This window comes from Carassius carassius, chromosome 23 (assembly GCF_963082965.1).
Source record: "Carassius carassius chromosome 23, fCarCar2.1, whole genome shotgun sequence".
Lineage (NCBI taxonomy): Eukaryota > Metazoa > Chordata > Actinopteri > Cypriniformes > Cyprinidae > Carassius > Carassius carassius.
In genome coordinates this window covers 16862690-16880627 of record NC_081777.1, presented here as the reverse complement: position 1 = coordinate 16880627, position 17938 = coordinate 16862690, and the positions used below count along the sequence as shown (strand labels likewise).

General features: G+C 35.3%; 1 protein-coding gene across 2 annotated transcripts; it reads right to left on the bottom strand.

The window, feature by feature from the left end:
* Positions 1-284: 284 nt before the first annotated feature.
* LOC132101393 (uncharacterized) lies at positions 285-5891 on the bottom strand. 2 transcript variants are annotated; one of them, XM_059506319.1, is made up of 8 exons: positions 5052-5891; positions 4737-4960; positions 3971-4527; positions 3572-3882; positions 3139-3317; positions 2740-2912; positions 2432-2646; positions 285-1542 (listed from the first exon to the last, which is right to left on the bottom strand). In XM_059506319.1, the coding sequence occupies exons 1-8, from the start codon at positions 5197-5199 to the stop codon at positions 1286-1288; spliced, it is 2064 nt and encodes a 687-aa protein (XP_059362302.1). In that variant the 5' UTR covers positions 5200-5891; the 3' UTR covers positions 285-1285. The 2 variants fall into 2 exon arrangements, with proteins under 2 accessions (XP_059362302.1, XP_059362303.1); XM_059506320.1 differs by having other exon boundaries at positions 3139-3230.
* Positions 5892-17938: the final 12047 nt, after the last annotated feature.

The following is a 17938-nucleotide window of genomic DNA, read 5'->3' as shown; positions in this document are numbered from 1 at the left end:
CTGATGATGAGATGAAACAACTCACAGAACAAATTGATCCACTTGAAGGTCCCCGGGAAAATCTTGGAGTAAATGTACTTAAAGATGTCCTTTCTTTTGTGGAAAACCTAAGAATGTAAATTGACATTTAACAGTGTCACTGTTACTTGTTTGAAGTGTTTTACATGGCATGTGTCATATTCTGATCGGTATCTCCCCTCTACTTTCCTGACTCATTTATAGTTTATGTAAGGGCTAGTCATATCCCTGAGATAAAAAAAAAAAAAAAAAAACACTAAATCACATTAATAAACAACTTTTTATTGTAATTGTGATGTAAATTTCATTAATTTGTAGTATAATCTGAATACTTTCAGATGTGGATTCTTATCAGATATCCCAAGACAGAGCAGAACTGGAGAAAGGGACAAAACTTAGCAACCCCTACAAACATCAAAAAGCTGTAGTAGAACTGTATGATGAAATGTCCATTGTATAACTTTAGATAATCGAAGTGCACACATCCAACAGGCTGAAGGGCTTAATGTGAGTGCTCAACCACGTAAATACCTAAAACTAAGAAGAAATTTGGCACACCACAGCTCCAAAAGTATTATGTTCTCATCAAAGGTGACATTCCGAGCCTACAAGCTCTTCATTAGACAATGAACACATACATAGTTCAGGTTTTATATATAGCACAAACCTGAATGACATGATCACCCACATGATCCAAAAAAGGGCAATCAGGAAATCACCTCACATAAAGGCAATAAACAAACCTAAAAGTGAATACAACCACTAACTACAAATTCTGAACCTAAGCCTATATAAAAAAAATAGCTGTAAAGTATACATAAATTATAGAATCAAATTTACATTTGATTCTATCTTGATGTTGATTGTTTTCTTAACATCAGGCATTTTATTTAATGATTTTTGTGAGAGATAAAGTATTGTTCTTTTATGTATATTTTGCAAGTATTTTTTTTTTTTTAATATGTTGAGGTTCAGCATTTGTAGTTAATGGTTGTTTTCACTTTTATGTTTATTGCCTTTATCTGATTGCCATTCGGTTTGGGGGGCGGGGGGTCATGTGGGTGATCATGTCACTCTAGTTTGATGTATGTGATCATTGTCTGATGAAGAGCTTGTAGGCTTGAAATGTCACTTTTGGTGAGAATATAAATATTTTTCTACTCTTAGAGCAGTGGTGTGCCAATTTAGCTCTTCATGTTTCATAATAAAACTTTAAAACATGAAAATATTTAAAACTATTACATCAGTAACAGCCAACACAATTTTTCTACATCACTCCAAAAGTGGGGGATTGCAAAATACCACTTTCCATGTTTTCTCTGAAGAGTTCATAGCTGGGATGGATTGGTAGCCTCAAGACAATGCTGCAGGTATTTGCCTCTGGAAAAATTTTAGGGGCCTCATTCTCTTGAGGGTGTAAGAACTCCAATTTGGGTTCCACTGGGAACCCTAGCCTCGGAATAGCAGTAGATCCTGACACAAATCCAAGAATCTTGTCTAAGGTGAGGGGATATGCAGTTCCTTCTAGTAAAAATGAACAGGAAAAAAAAAAGTTAATGACCATTTTGCAGATACAGAATACCAGTAAAGTAGTTGTCACAGTTTATTGTACTTCATGTTCTTCCAAACCCATATAAGTATCCTCATCCCAGATAACAATAAAGTATAGTTGAATGTACTAAAAATACTTAAAAACAAGCAAGTACTTTTGTAGTAAATTCATTTTTTTGTGCTAAATAAGATTATATTTTATATAGACACTAATTAAAGGTGTATTTCTACTTGCACTTGAAAAAGTATATTAAGTAGCACTAATACTCAAATTCATTTTTAGTGCATTGAAATAAAGTATCCTATCACAAAAATATACAGAGGACTTTTATTTGTGTACTTCTAAAGTTTGATTTCATTACATTAAAAATTAGTTCAATCTTAGTAGATTTTTATATAGTAATCCTAAATTAAACTTTTAATAAATATAAGTACATTTTCCCAACTGTACCACATAAGTACACTTAATATAAATTGATTTTAAGTGTAGTCAGATAAAGTAAACCAAATATACAAGTGTTTTATAAGTGTATTAGTTAAAGGTGTGCTATGGTTCAGTATATATTTAAAAGTGTATGAAAGATTTGTTCAAGTGGCAACTAAATACATTTTAATACAGGGATAATATGTTAAAAGCACACATGAGCTATGGGATTTCATCAAACATATATACATTTTTATTTAATTTATCTTAAAAAAATATGATAGATAGATAGATAGACAGACAGACAGACAGACAGACAGACAGACAGACAGATAGATAGATAGATAGATAGATAGATAGATAGATAGATAGACAGACAGACAGAGAGAGAGAGAGAGAGAGAGAGAGATCCAACATAGCTTCAGTTTGATCTCATACCTTCCACTTCTATGAGCCAGTCCCTCCAGAAACAGATTGTTCTACTCTCCACTACTCTCCTGTTGCTGCCAACTGGAGAAAGTTCTGCTTTAAACAAAGCAGATATGTCTTCGGCCAAAAGTGGCTTCTCCTCATACATAAATACTTCTTTAAAGAGCTGAGGATGCTTTTGCATCAAATGTAAAAGCCCAAGACACTCCAGGCCCTCTTTAAATCTAGATAAGCAAAACATGTACCAAATGTGAAACAATGACAAAATAGTACTGGTAATTTGTCAGGTGAAAATATCTGTACATTCTTATACTCACTGTTCCAAGGAATCCCTCAACCTGTTCTCGATGAAAAACTTGGTAGCTGATTCCACTAAGTTGTCTCTGTCTTCTAGCGTCTGGATGTGCCATAGAGACCCCAGCATACTTAATTGGTCAGACGCCTCCATTATAGCACACTGTGCTTCATTTACATTCTGTGCCAACTGGATCTAAATTGACAATGAATTTAACACAAAATTAGCCATTAAATACAAGAAACAAAATACTTATATAAAACATTTAAATATTTAATGCACACACAAACCCTTAAGTAAGAGCTTTTTAAGGTTAAGGTTAACAATTTAAACATTCTAAGATATTACCACTATCGCCAAATTACAGTTACTAACAAAGCAACAGCTGGCATAAATGAAAATGTGCAATATATAAACTAACCTTGGTCATCTTTGCTCTGAAGTCATAGTCAGCAATCTCTTGAAGGTCTGGTACTGGGGGCTGAAGGTTGCACACCTGACAGAACAGTCTTTCTGAAAAAAAATTTGGCTCCACACCACCATGTATCAGGCACACAGCTATCATCCGTCCAACTATTTTGTACATTCCATTGTACAGTGCTGTAACACATGGGAAAAGCATTATTATGTCTATAAACAATGCTTAGAAAATGTGTGGTGCTTCTTAAAAAATTAATCACTTTTTTCATAGGGGACTATGTTTTAATTTTAATAATTAAAGATGATTTTTATAAAGACCTAATGACATTCAATGTGAAAGTGTGCAGAATTACAGAAAATTATAAAGGAGGCAAACTATTTTTCCAAAATGCTTAATGTAAACACACACACACACAAATTAGGCAGGAGGTTACCTTTGGAATTGCAGGCAAGTGTTTTTTTCCAGTCCTCTCCATCAAATATTTCGCATGAGTGGATTTCCCTCATCAGCAAAGTTAAAAATTCTCTCGTTGGTCCACCCTCATCAGCGGCTCCCTCACCAATCCCATCAGCATCTCTGAACACAACATCTAGTTTTGCCTCAGGGTTAAAACGTTGGCGTCGGAAGGCTCTGATGCCACTGTCTAGGATGTTGCATCGTGTTACATTGATTTGGTTGGAAATGGGTGCAGCTGTAAAATCCACTTTGTTTGACATTGTATTTAACAATGATTTCAGGTCAACACTGAAAAAAATAAATAAAAGAGAATGTTACTCCGTCTTTTGATCCAACTACAGTATAAATACATGTCTAACAACATCAATTGACTTACTCATACTCATCTTCATCTGAGATATAAATATCTGTGTCTGGACTGAGTAAAGAAAATGCCACTGAAACTTCTGGAGAGGAGGCCACGGCTGGAGCTGGAGCAGCAGAGGAGGCCACGGCTGGAGCTGAGAAGGAGGCCACGGCTGGAGATGAGAAGGAGGCCACGGCTGGAGCTGGAGCTGGAGAGGAGGCCACGGCTGGAGCTGGAGCTGGAGAGGAGGCCACGGCTGGAGCTGGAGCTGGAGAGGAGGCCACGGCTGGAGCTGGAGCTGGAGAGGAGGCCACGGCTGGAGCTGGAGCTGGAGAGGAGGCCACGGCTGGAGCTGGAGCTGAGAAGGAGGCCACGGCTGGAGCTGGAGCTGGAGAGGAGGCCACGGCTGGAGCTGGAGCTGAGAAGGAGGCCACGGCTGGAGCTGGAGCTGGAGAGGAGGCCACGGCTGGAGCTGGAGCTGAGAAGGAGGCCACGGCTGGAGCTGAGAAGGAGGCCACGGCTGGAGATGAGAAGGAGGCCACGGCTGGAGCTGGAGAGGAGTTCACTTGTGCAAGTGCATAAGTACTCTGTAAAATTGAACAACTGTGATCTTTCATTTGAATGTACTATTGCACTATTTGTAGCACTTTTGTTTATACATAATATAAAGGAAGCAATAAAATATTAGGCTGTCCAAAAAACGAAGACTGATATGAAATAGATCAAACAATAGGAACACAGTTTCTACATAATACTGCAGACACAAAGAGGCCTTTTGAATATTAGATTAGATTACCTTCTCTTGTACATAAAGTGCCGATCTTCCTAGCTGCCCACTAGCAATTATGGCTGCTGGGGTTTTTGACTCCAGACTCAAACGTGAAACCTGCCTCTGTGCATCAACCCTGCATAATTCAAACTCTCTCCCTTGAAGCTGTGGAAACGTGCTTCTGAGAATTTCTGCAAACTGTGTCTCACTCTGCTCTCTCTGTACAACAAGTCTCTGACTGGCAATGGCATCTATTGGTCAACAATGTGAAATGCTGTTAGTTTAATTTGTTTACAATCAACATGACAATTTCATGAATAGCATTATAAGCAAAGGACTTACCTCTCAAAGAAGATAACCGATCAATACCAGTGCGGAGAAGAGTTACTTTAAATGTACATGTCACATTTCTCCTCCGCGTCCTTCTGGGACGAGCAGGACCATGCAACGGCTGTTCGTTGCGGAACATCTCAAACCTTTCAGAGAACATTTAAACATAACTCTACTACGAAATTTAAACATATTTGCTATAACCTAATTAATGATCTGAGATAAAGTAAGTTTGATACTTATTGTTTGTTATTATAATGTCATGATTTAAGTTGTCGAATTAAATCATCCAATTAATTTATAGGGCTAATAAATAGATTTTATTTAAAGATTTTACAGATAGATAGATAGATAGATAGATAGATAGATAGATAGATAGATAGATAGATAGATAGGCAGACAGACATTCCCTACCTGTCCACAAGACTTTGTTCTCCAAGCTCTGCTGGTGATGCTTCAAGTAAACTGTCAAGTTGGGCATTTATGCGATCCCTAATCCCACTGAGACGTCTTCTAAAATTATTAGGTACACCAGACATCTTTGTTGTTCTCTGATAAAGAGATTAATAATGACCTAACAATCTAAAAAACGCGCCAGACACTACATCCGGTGCTGTCTTAAAATCATAAATGAATCAGACGTTTGAACGAATCGATTTAATAAATGATTCAGTGACATGCTGCCACCTACTGGCGGTTTCAGTTTCATTTTATAAATTGAGTCATTTAAATTGTTTAATATTTCTATATTCAAAACTTCATATTTTAAACATTAATCTCATAACATCGTTATTATGCATGAAGTCTGTAAATATTCCTTAATGCAACAAAAAAAGTTAAGTGCATGGCAAAGATGAAATGTTGATGCTAAGTTAAAATCTAAATGTTTTGGCTTTAAAATATGGAATACATTTAATAAAGTTTGAAAAAGGGGATTATAAAGGTTAAAAAACTAATCTTTAAGGAGTCAAATATCGCCCTATAATGTATATATATATATATATATATATATATATATATATATATATATATATATATATATATATATATATATATATATATATATATATATATATATATATATATATATATATATATATATATATATATATATATATATATAGTACAGACCAAAGGTTTGGACACACCTTCTCATTCAAAGAGTTTTCTTTATTTTCATGACTATGAAAATTGTAGATTCACACTGAAGGCATCAAAACTATGAATTAACACATGTGGAATTATATATAGAATTATATACATAACAAAAAAGTGTGAAACAACTGAAAATATGTCATGTTCTAGGTTCTTCAAAGTAGCCCCCTTTTGCTTTGATTACTGCTTTGCACACTCTTGGCATTCTCTTGATGAGCTTCAAGAGGTAGTCACCTGAAATGGTCTTCCACAGTCTTGAAGGAGTTCCCAGAGAGATGCTTAGCACTTGTTGGTGCTTTTGCCTTCTGTCTGCGGTCCAGCTCACCCCTAAACCATCTCGATTGGGTTCAGGTCCGGTGACTGTGGAGGACAGGTCATCTGGAGCAGCACCCCATCACTCTCCTTCTTGCTCAAATAGCCCTTGATGCCTTCAGTCTGACTCTACAGTTTACATAGTCATGAAAATAAAGAAAACTCTTTGAATATATATATATATATATATATATATATATATATATATATATATATAAAGGAATGTAAGCATAGACGCCTTAAGACCTTAATGTTACCTTTTAAAAACTAATTGCAAACGTTTACGCAAAGTGTATTAAATATAATCTACAAATCATGCAATACTGTACAACTAATTAAGAAAGGTTTTGAGAGATAGGCTAATCAGTCCAATGAGAGACAAGTACTAATCATTCTAATTGTTTATTAAATAATTCTTTCTTTTCACTAATTAATGTTTATGTTTTTATTAAACACATTAATAATGCTTATATTTTAGCATGTGCAATTTCACAAAGTATTTATAATGTGGCCAAAATTGCTTAATATTCAAGAAGGACATATAGAAATATGAAATAAATGTAATGTTATTATAGATTACAAAGAGATTTATAATGAAATACATCCAAAAGGTCATTATATATATATATATATATATATATATATATATATATATATATATATATATATATATATATTCCAACACAGATTATAAATATATTTTGGAATATATTACAAGAAATTTATTATTTAACTGTTGTAATAATTTCCAAATTTACACTCATTTGTGTCATGTAATAACAATATTCATTATATGTATATATGTATATATATATATATATATGTGTGTGTGTGTGTGTGTGTGTATTTGTTTTTCTATTCTGGTGGGGACTTAAACCTGAATACACACAGACTCATGGGGACTCGTGTCACGGAGGGGACCTAAATTGACCTAAAAATGCAGAAAGTTTCCTGTGAGGGTTAGGTTTAGGGGTAGGGTTGGTGTAGGGCGATAGAAAATACGGTCTGTACAGTATAAAAACCATTACACCTATGGAGAGTCCCCACAAGGATAGCTGACCAGACGTGTGTGTGTGTGTGTAAGTGCTTTATTGTAAAAATTCAGGTATCTACTTTTGAGTATGATTTCAGTTTATCATATGTTATTATGTTTTAAAAAGGAAGAAAAAGTACCCTCAAAAGATATTTTATCATATAGCCAAATTGTGTTAAATGAGAAAAGCAAAGAATGAGAAAACAGAATCAAAATGTAGCTTTAAAAATGTATATTTAATTTAGGTTTACACATGCTATGCTTTGTTTCAGAAGTTGCATCTGAATCAACATATATTTACAGACTAAAACAGTTTGGTTATCAGCATTCTTCAAAATATCTTCCTATGTTCCTCAAACGCAATAAAGACATAAGGTTTGAAACAACATTGGGTTGAGTAAATGTAAATAAACAGAATTTCTATTTTTGTAAAACTATGGCCAACTATTTATTAAATTGAAATGATATCCTACTCAAAATATAATATAATAATAAAATAATAATATTACTTCCTTATTAATTTAACTGTTGAATAAAATCATTTCCACATTTTCACTTCATGAGACTTCATGAGACAAAAGCTTATTCAGGGGCATTTATCCCCTATATGTACAATTGTAAGGGCTCTTCTTGCCATCTTCGCGCTCTTGCAAACTGGATGCTCTGACTTGCCGTAGAGTCCTCGTAGCCATGAGAGGTGTGTCCATGTAGATGAGCGAATAAATTTGCATCTTAAGTGGCGTGTCGCGTTAACTTAACGTCGGTCGGCGTGTGGCGTTATTTTAACGCCTGGTGGCGTCTGGCGTTAACTTATCACGTAACGGCGCTTATTTAACGCCTGGCGGCGTTATGAAAACGGCGTTTTAAAATGAATACGGCGTTGAAAAGCACGCGTATTCTGACCCATTTGGCTTTCCATACGTTAATGTTGCCATAGGACAGCGTAAAAAACGCAGTTTTGGTTGCACAGAGCGCGCGTCATTCACTGCGTTTTGCTAATAGTATAATGAGCCACGCCCACTGATTCCCGCAGCCAGTATGTTTGAATGGTTTTCACCCAATCAATGGTAACTTAAAACAGACCAGACTAATTGATCACAGATCATTCTAGCCAAATGAATTAATAGGATATTTAAGTACAATACCCCTTTCCTTTTTGGATATTTAATCTCTACTAACATTAAACATAAAAAATTGCACCTCTTCATCATAGTGTAATGTAGGCTTATTGCTAAGATTATGTTCAACAACTATCCTACCTTCCCCATTTTATGTATTCAACTTACCACAGAGATACCTTTTACTACTGCGTTAGAAAATAAATGGACACAGCTTTGAGTAATGTTTCCAAATGAGAAAAAGCCCCTATTAAAGTGAGATAGTGTTTAATAGTTGCACATCATATTATGGAGCCTGTTGATCACCTGCTTGTTAAAGTGCCAGACTCCCATGTCACCGAGCGCTGGTTCATGTTCGGCTCTTAGCAGGTCTAGCCAGCATTTTAGCGTTGATTAAACAGTGAATAGACGTCGGGTTCCATCATGTCCATAAGCCAGTCAACATTGAATTATGTTTAGATTTTGCAAATTGGATCAAGGTTAATATTTTGAAATAGTTTCACCATCGTATACCTTTTCAACATGGGCGAATACACAACTGTACGTTCAATTAGACCTAGTTCGCATTTAGATCAACCCTGTACATTCATAAAGGTTTAAAAAAAAAAATATATATATATATATATATAAAATGAAATAACTGGCAGCAATGGCTTTAAAATCAACCTCAAACTACCACATGCAAATTTTTTTTTTAAACAAGTTTTATTTTGGTAATATTTTGTATAAAACTGATGAATATGATCCCAAACTTTAGCTTGCAGTGTTTGTGCATGGATGGCTTGTTAAAAACCTGTAGAACAACCATCCAAATACAAAAAAAAATAAAAATCCTGCACATTTTGCACTTGTAAGACAATCCCACGTACTTAGAAACCCCTGTACTTTTTTTGACTGAAACAAGTTGCTTTTATTTTGGTGAAAAAATATGGTTTATGTGAAAACATGTTATACTAATGGGTCTCATTACAAGAGATGCGTACATTTGTGCAGTGAAAATACTGAACTGTTTGAGAATGGAACCTGCAACAGAATCCGTGGTCCAAGACCAGTCTTGATTTTTGTCGACAGCCAGAGGTGGCCCTAAATTTGACAGTCACCTTAATTCTGTACGGAAGAACCCTACCTTGAATGAAATGCATTTAATATTTTAATTAGAACGGTTTCTTCAAATTGTGATAAAGTGTTACAACCAACAGCCTCGTTTTTTGTGGTTATGCTTTGGGTGATCCTTGAAAGAGTCCCAGCTCTAGGTCCTTTCTGATGCAGTCCTCTCCTCTCTCCCATGTGTGCACTTTCTTTATGGTCCTTTACTAAATACTCAATATCAGCTCGTTAAATATCTTTAACTGAAAGCAAAACAAATCACATACAATATTTTCACTTTACAGTTCAGTAACAGGGGGGTTGGAAAAAGTGCACAAGGCTATTCATTAAACACTTAATGTATTCAGATGAAAGTTTGCAATATTAAATTATTCACAAGCAGTGTTTTAGAGCCCCCAGTTACACGGTTTTAATTAGAATCCTAACTATATAGTGTATTTTGTAAATCAAGTAAAATCTAATTTTTATTAAACCAAGTGAAATCAAAACCTATAACAATTGGTCGATGCATCCCTCCCAACTGAAGTGACAGTGAAATGTAGCAGATGAACAACTCCTTACCAATTTGCCAAGAATAAGCTAGATCTTTGATGACTCTACAAGGGGAAAGAAATGTTTACTGAAAGTTCTTAAAAAGTAGGATTTCATTTTATACCATTTCTTTAAACCAGTGGTTCTCAAACCTTTTATACTAACTTTAGAAAATATTTGGCCCTCCAAGTACTACCATAACGACCAACATTAAAATTTCAGCAGCATAGTTGGCCTAACTATTCAGCTACAGCTCTGCACAGTTTTATACGAGCCAGTTTTATTCCTCATAAGAATATTTATTGTTGTCAGCCACTTCAACATTGTAAATACTCAGTTTTAACATTAACACTGTACTGTTTACATACTGTTAAATAATTAAATTATAAATTCAAATGTGTTGTACCAAAAGTGAAACAAAAACTGTACTATTTAAAATGGAAACACCAAAAAACAACTTTACTCAAAAGACCAAATTAAAATGCATTAACATTAATTTGTTTAGTGATTCCTCTGCGTACCACTAGAAGGAGCTAACTAACTAACGTTAGTGCTACTCGTACCACACTTTGAGAAGCACTGCTTTAAACAATCTTGGTGGTATGGGGAATTTTGTCAAGGCTTATTTTCTAATGTAACCTATCGCTGGGCTAACTAGGATTAGCAATGTGTATTATTTTAAGGTGAGACACTGCAGGCAAAAACACTGTTTTTTCAAGCACCTGTCAATTTTGAGATTTTGGGCTTTTTGGTTTTTCATAAAATGCTTTTTCAAACTAGTGGAAGGAAAACATCCAAAAGACACTGTTAAGTATTTCCTTTATAGCACTTTATCTGTTTGTGTCAATAGATTTCAATTACAATACATATTTTTAAAGGCCGTTTTCTCAAAATAAGTTTTTTCTTCAACACTGAGCCATAAATCTCCACTTCAGTAGCACTTACACACACCAAACTTGACATTTTTATTCCTGTCTATATTATGAAGATTTTTACAGAGGGATTTGTTCATATATATTTTCCTTGATTATATACAACATTTTATTCCCCCCAAAATTGTGAAAATATATTGTTTTCTGGCTGTTCAAAGTATTTTCTGAATTATGGAGTGACAAAAAAAGATAACCAGAATTCCCTCTGTAAAAACATTTGACTCGAATATGTCAAAAAAATTAAACAAAAAATTTGAAACTGACTTCATTTAGTGTTCAGATTTTTGTACTAGACATTTATGCAAATTAGCACATATTTCATTAAATAATGCCTCATTTGCATATTTAAACATAACATTTTTGAAAACTTGTAATACAAAAAATGTTTGCAATAATCAATGTATTCAATCAACTCTGTACATAAGGTGATAACTATTAACTATTATTTTTTTTGCCCTATTCACCTGCAGTGTCTCGCCTTAAGAGACCATTCAAAGGATGGCGCACACATCTATCGCTGTATGTTTGTTTAACATTTAAACTTGCTGACGTTAGTGTACTGAAGGTTGGCGACTTTCACCTATAAAACAGAAACTTGCTGATTTACTAGATAAAACCAACACACCATTTCATATGCATAGATTATTTTACCTGATATGAAGTGTGCGTGCACTGCAAACACGAGCATTATTTATGATCATCTCCGTCAAGTCTGTACGTCGTATTGCATTCAACCACAACTGTCTTCTTGATTTCTGTGAAGGAATGTCTGCCGGGATCCGGTAAAATTTTAGTTTTGAAACAAAAGTTCTGTTCCTTCTATTCTGGCAGCCAAAAACCCTACAAGAAGACATTTTAAAGTCAAAACCTCAAACTTTTATGAGCTCTGCCTTATGTTTTGCCTCCAGCTAGAGCGGTGACGTCACAGTGACGTAGAAGATTAAGGGGTTTATACATTTAAGTGACATTTGCGATTACTAAGAAAAACACAAACAGAGTATGTTATCTTTGAGACTATTGAACGATAAACAATATAATGGGCCTAATGCATGGCATTCACATCAGAAAAATATGCAAAGTCTCTAAAGGACAGACATTAACAAATTAGCAGCATCACACATCAGATGAGCTTCTAACTTTAGCTTCTGTGATACAATATAAATATACACACGGACATATTTATCTTCTGCAGGTTATATGTCCTTTAGCCATTTACAAATTAACTATTTTTGAAAGGTATAGCGATTTTCTTACCTGATTTTGCCCATTTGTTTGCAGGACCTCGCAGATCACATCTGACCCATGTGCTTACATTCCATTCTAAAAATAAAACATTAACAGCTAAATATAAAATATTTCGGCACCAGCCCAGCAGTTTTAATGAGCAGCATTGCAATTGCCCGATTGGGTGAAAACCGTAGCTGTGGGAATCAGTGGGCGTGGCTCATTATATTATTAGCAAAATGCCGTGAATGACACGCGCTCTGTACAACCAAAACGGCGTTTTTTACGCCGTCATATGGCAACATGAACGGCGTAAAAACGGCGTTTTTCATGGACACCAAAACGCCGTCAAATACGGTGTCATTGACGCATTTTCGCACGTTTTTTACTGAGTTTGTAATCACAACAGCGTATTTTGCGTCGCAAATACTGCAAATGCTCTCTTTTTTCTTTCTTTTTTTGTTTAGAACTTATTTAATTTAGTTATTTAAATAATGTATATTACATTTTATTTTATTTTAGCCTTTAAAAAGTTTTAGCTAACAATACCAGCACTGCCATGCAATTGTATTATGTCACCCACATGCACTTCTCTCTGCTGTTTAAAAAAAAATCTTTTTTAAATATTTTATTTATTTAAGTGACTACAAAAAAGTAGTTAAGAGAAATGATAAACGGTTTGATTTTATAATTATTTGTCTGTTGTTGTTGTTATTTCGTTTTGTTTGAGAAACGGAAAAATGAAATTAAGCTAGGTTTTTTTCGTGGGTAAAAACAAATAAACTTAGACTATGCATTAATAATTATTTTACATGCGTGGGCAGCTTCAGGTCCATTTTAGTCTGATTATGATATATTATTGACTATAGATTGGTATCTTTACCTGAATCGTGTCCCACTTTACCATAATGTGAGCAAGCTAATGCTGCTGTCGCCGCGGTCCTGACATAAAAGAGAATCTGCACTCTGCTGAAATTATAAGAATACACTATTTTAAATGTATTGTAATATTTTTCACAATACCGACTCTGGGCTAGAAATGTTTCTTTATTTGAGTGACTCAAGTTTGATTTAACGACAAATCTAAATACAAACAAAAAGAAATAAAGATAAATGATAATTTGATTGTAGTATTATCATTATTATTATTATTATTATTTCGTTCTGTCTGAAGAATGGAAAAACGAAAATTAAGCTATATATCAGACTAAAATGGGACTAATGCTGCACACGCATGTGAAAGAAATAAAGCATAGGCCTACTCTAAATACTATTCACAAATGTGAAGTGGGCTAATTATTTAGTATTTGTGACATTCCATTCAAGTCCGAAGTTAAATAGGCCTATTTTAGACAAGATCAGGAAATACGATTAAAACTTAACTTTGAACCTCTTATGCTGTCCAACGTAAATTGAGCTCTTGGTTACATCGTAATTTGGTAGCAGATGGGTTGGGTTATATCGGGTTATTTGTCCCGCAGTGGATCTGGGCTGGATTTCCCGAATACTGAATACCCATTTTTTTCACAAAAAGAAAAAAAAGCCTTGTATGTATGTATGTATATGTGTATTTATATTTATATATTTACACACCCAGCCCACACTGTATACACGCTGTCCCCACCGTCCCCACACCCAGCCCACACTTGTATGCACAATCTCCCCACTGTGCCCACACTGAACCTACGCCCTCCCCACCGTCCCCACACCCAGCCCAAACTTGTATGCACAAACTCTCTGCCGTCCCCACACCCAGCCCACACCGAATGCTTCCCAACTGCATTCCTCAAGTCCAACGCTGCTGCTGGGAAGTTGGTTATCACAGCATCTGCCAAATATTAATAATAAAAAAAAAGCTTTTTTTATATTTTTTACTTTAATTACACTAAGGAATTTTCATTTTAGTACAAACTATATATAAAAGTAAAATATTACGGTTCATATTTTTGTGTTTAACAGATGAAATGGAAGTGTTTAAATACACCTACCCAGCCCCTGCACCAAGGAACACAAGAACTACAGATGTTGAGGAATGTTGGCTTTATTCGCTTATGTATACCTTTAGTATTTTATATAAAATGGATGTTCTTATGGAACATTAAAAAAAAAAAAAAGGGACAATTCCAGTAAAGATTTTCTGGTGATGCACAACAATATCACAATGTGGGAACTTTAAACTTATTTTCAAGTTCGAAATGTGACCTTGCTATTTGTGATGTTACTTTAAAATGCCACACCATCTTAAAGGGTTAGTTCACCCAAAAATCTAATTTGTCATTACTCACCCTCATGATTTCCAAAACCTTTAAGATCTTAGTTAGACCTCAAAACAAAAATTTAAATATTTTAGATTCAATTCGGGAGTAATTCGAAACAAATATCATTAAGAATCGAAGCTTCTTGAATCACGGTTCTGAGATGGTCCTTCACTAGATTGAAAAAGTCTGTTTTTGTGCACAAAAAGTATTTGTTGCTTTATGAAAGTCATTACATTTGCGAAGTATGGTAACGCATACTCCGAATTGGTGGCCTGCATTTGTCCTATCCAAGTGCACAGACACTTACATTGCATTCATTAATTTAGCAGATGCTTATATTTTTCACACAGCAGTGAGAAGTGAAAACACCATGAACACACACACAGAGCAGCTATATATATCCAGTGCCTGAGAAGCAACTGGGGGTTCAGTGCCTAGCTTGCAGTCACTTCAGCCATGGATCTTGAAGGTGACTCCTGCGAGCTTGATTCTGCTGCCGGTACCTGAAGAATGATTTCATTTGCTGGCCCAGCTGTTCTGCCAAAGATCTCTTCTATTGCAGTGATCCACTGTCCTTTTTGTTCCAGGCAGCCCCGATCAAAAATCTGCATGGGTGTCTGGTGTTGTTCCGTTCTCAGCCCATGGTTATTCCACTGTCGAGTAAAGGCTGAGAAACGCCTGTTGATCCTCAGCACATAGACAAGGTGAAGAGCCCAGAGATGCATTTCATTATCTAGGTCCAAGATACCTTCAGCCTCCAGGAAGTGGAAGAGATTATAATAAACAGTCAATCCCGCCACGTCACCCCAGAGCCTCTCAATTTTTGGTTGTGAACGCTCCTGCCTCTTATTACCTGCCTCTCTGTGAGCCCCTGAAAAGGTTCATTAATCACACAGACATCACGGTTTACTCCTCCATGATCTGTTCGGACCCTAGAAGGCACTCAAAGTCAAGTCACCTTTATTTATATAGTGCTTTAAACAAAAAAAAAAAAAAAAAAGATTGTGTCAAAGCAACTGAACAACATTCATTAGGAAAGCAGTGTGTCAATAATGCAAAATGATAGCTAAAGGCAGTTCTTCATTGAATTCAGTGATGTCATCTCTGTTCGGTTAAATGGTGTCTGTGCATTTATTTGCAATCAAGTCAACGATATTGCTGTAGATGAAGTGACCCCAACTAAGCAAGCCAGAGGCGACAGCGGCAAGGAACCGAAACTCCATCGGTGACAGAATGGAGAAAAAAACCTTGGGAGAAACCAGGCTCAGTTGGGGGGTCAGTTCTCCTCTGACCAGACGAAACCAGCAGTTCAATTCCAGGCTGCAGCAAAGTCAGATTGTGCAGAAGAATCATCTGTTTCCTGTGGTCTTGTCCTGGTGCTCCTCTGAGACAAGGTCTTTACAGGGGATCTGTATCTGGGGCTCTAGTTGTCCTGGTCTCCACTGACTCCATACCTGGCCACAGCATTCAAAAAGCTATTCATTACGGTGCTGCTGCGGTTGTTGTTGTTCGAGGCACAAAGAAAAACTGTAAGATGACTGTAGCCATCTATACCACCGTGAATGACAATTCTCCATCTAAAACATGAGAAAAATAAATAAATGACATTAAAAGACAAGCGGCAAGTTATTGAATTGCCTTACTTTCAAAAAGTTCACAGTATTTTTTTTTTTTTGGATACCATGAAAGCTACCTGCATTTTTTAATTCATTCTTGTGTTCAAAGAAAAACTCATACAGATTTTAAATAAAGTTAAGAATGAGTACATGTGACTAATTTCATTTCAGTCAACCATCCCTTTAACATCTGATTGTCTTTTGCTGCAAAACCAGCCAAAATCAAAGCATGAGTTTTTCCAGAAACTCTTTAGTTTACACCATACTCACAAAACACTGCCACTACAATACTTTTCTTTAGCCTTAGAAAGTGCAGAATTATGAAGTTGATGTTTCTTTTTGCCAGGGACAAACTATGACAGGTTCATCATACACAAATCTTGTTTAGTTAATCTCTTTGAATGGATAAAAACTATGGGTGTGCAATATTACATAAATATTTTCTGGGGTTTTATCTTTAATGATAATTAGATGAAATCTTACGGAGAGTGTTATTGTGCTGGTACCTTGACTTTTTTTCCATATTTGTCTTTAATCAAATTCAATTAGACACAATAGTGTTGTTACCAAGTGAAATAAAGTAAAGAAGAAAAAAAAAAAGTTTGCAATGCAGAGGAAACGGATATCTACCTTATCAATTTGTGGTTGCCATCTAGGTGCCACAGGGAGTTTGGACCAGTAACACTGTACAGCCTTCTGTGTGGTCTTTGTGACATGGCCCGTTGTGGCGCTACCCTTGGGTTAATTCGAACCAAGCTCCTCCGTACTCTTGTCTTTGTACACGAATTCCATCTGCCCGTAACTGCACCCTGACAGCCTCCGATCCCAGCTTGTCATTTCCATCCACAACGTCGGTAATCCATCGAGGTCAACATCAGTTATTTCAGAATACATCAGAGAGTGATTTAAATTGAACCTCCTGGAACAAACACGCATACAAAAGTATTATTGCTTCTCAAAAATAATTTTAAACCATTAACTAAGTGCACTTTTCATGCATTACAAGTAATAAAAAGCTAATTTTAAAACCAAATCTTACTTCGCATCGTTTGAAGTTTAAAGTGATGAGACTATCTCATCAGAATGGCTAATGTAATAAATTGCACTCACTATCTTTTTTTAATCTTCTCTAAAAGTTAAGAAATGAATATGGGCTCATTAATACTTAGAACTTGCTAGACAGACAGTTTGAAAGCTATAGCTAGAGGGTTTAGACAGAAAAGACATTTCAGAAGAGTTTAGAAATGATAGATGGATAGTTTAGAAAATGGTTTTCTACAATAACTATTTGGATAGTTTAATAATAGATAGAAGTGATAGATGGATATTTTAGAAAAGTGGCCAATTAAGAAATACAGATGATGGTTTAGAAAAGATAGACGATAATTTAGAAATGATTAAAGGAATAATTTAGAAACAACATAAACAGACAGTTTAGCAAATAGATAAATTGACATTAGAAATTATAGATGGATAGTTAGAATGTAGTATAGAAGACAGAGAGAGATTTTAGAAAAGACAAAAAAGGTAGACACTAGAAAGCCAGAATTTTAAAGTTCAAGATATTACAGATAGTTTAGAAATGACTTACCTTGTTGTCCATGCTCCATACG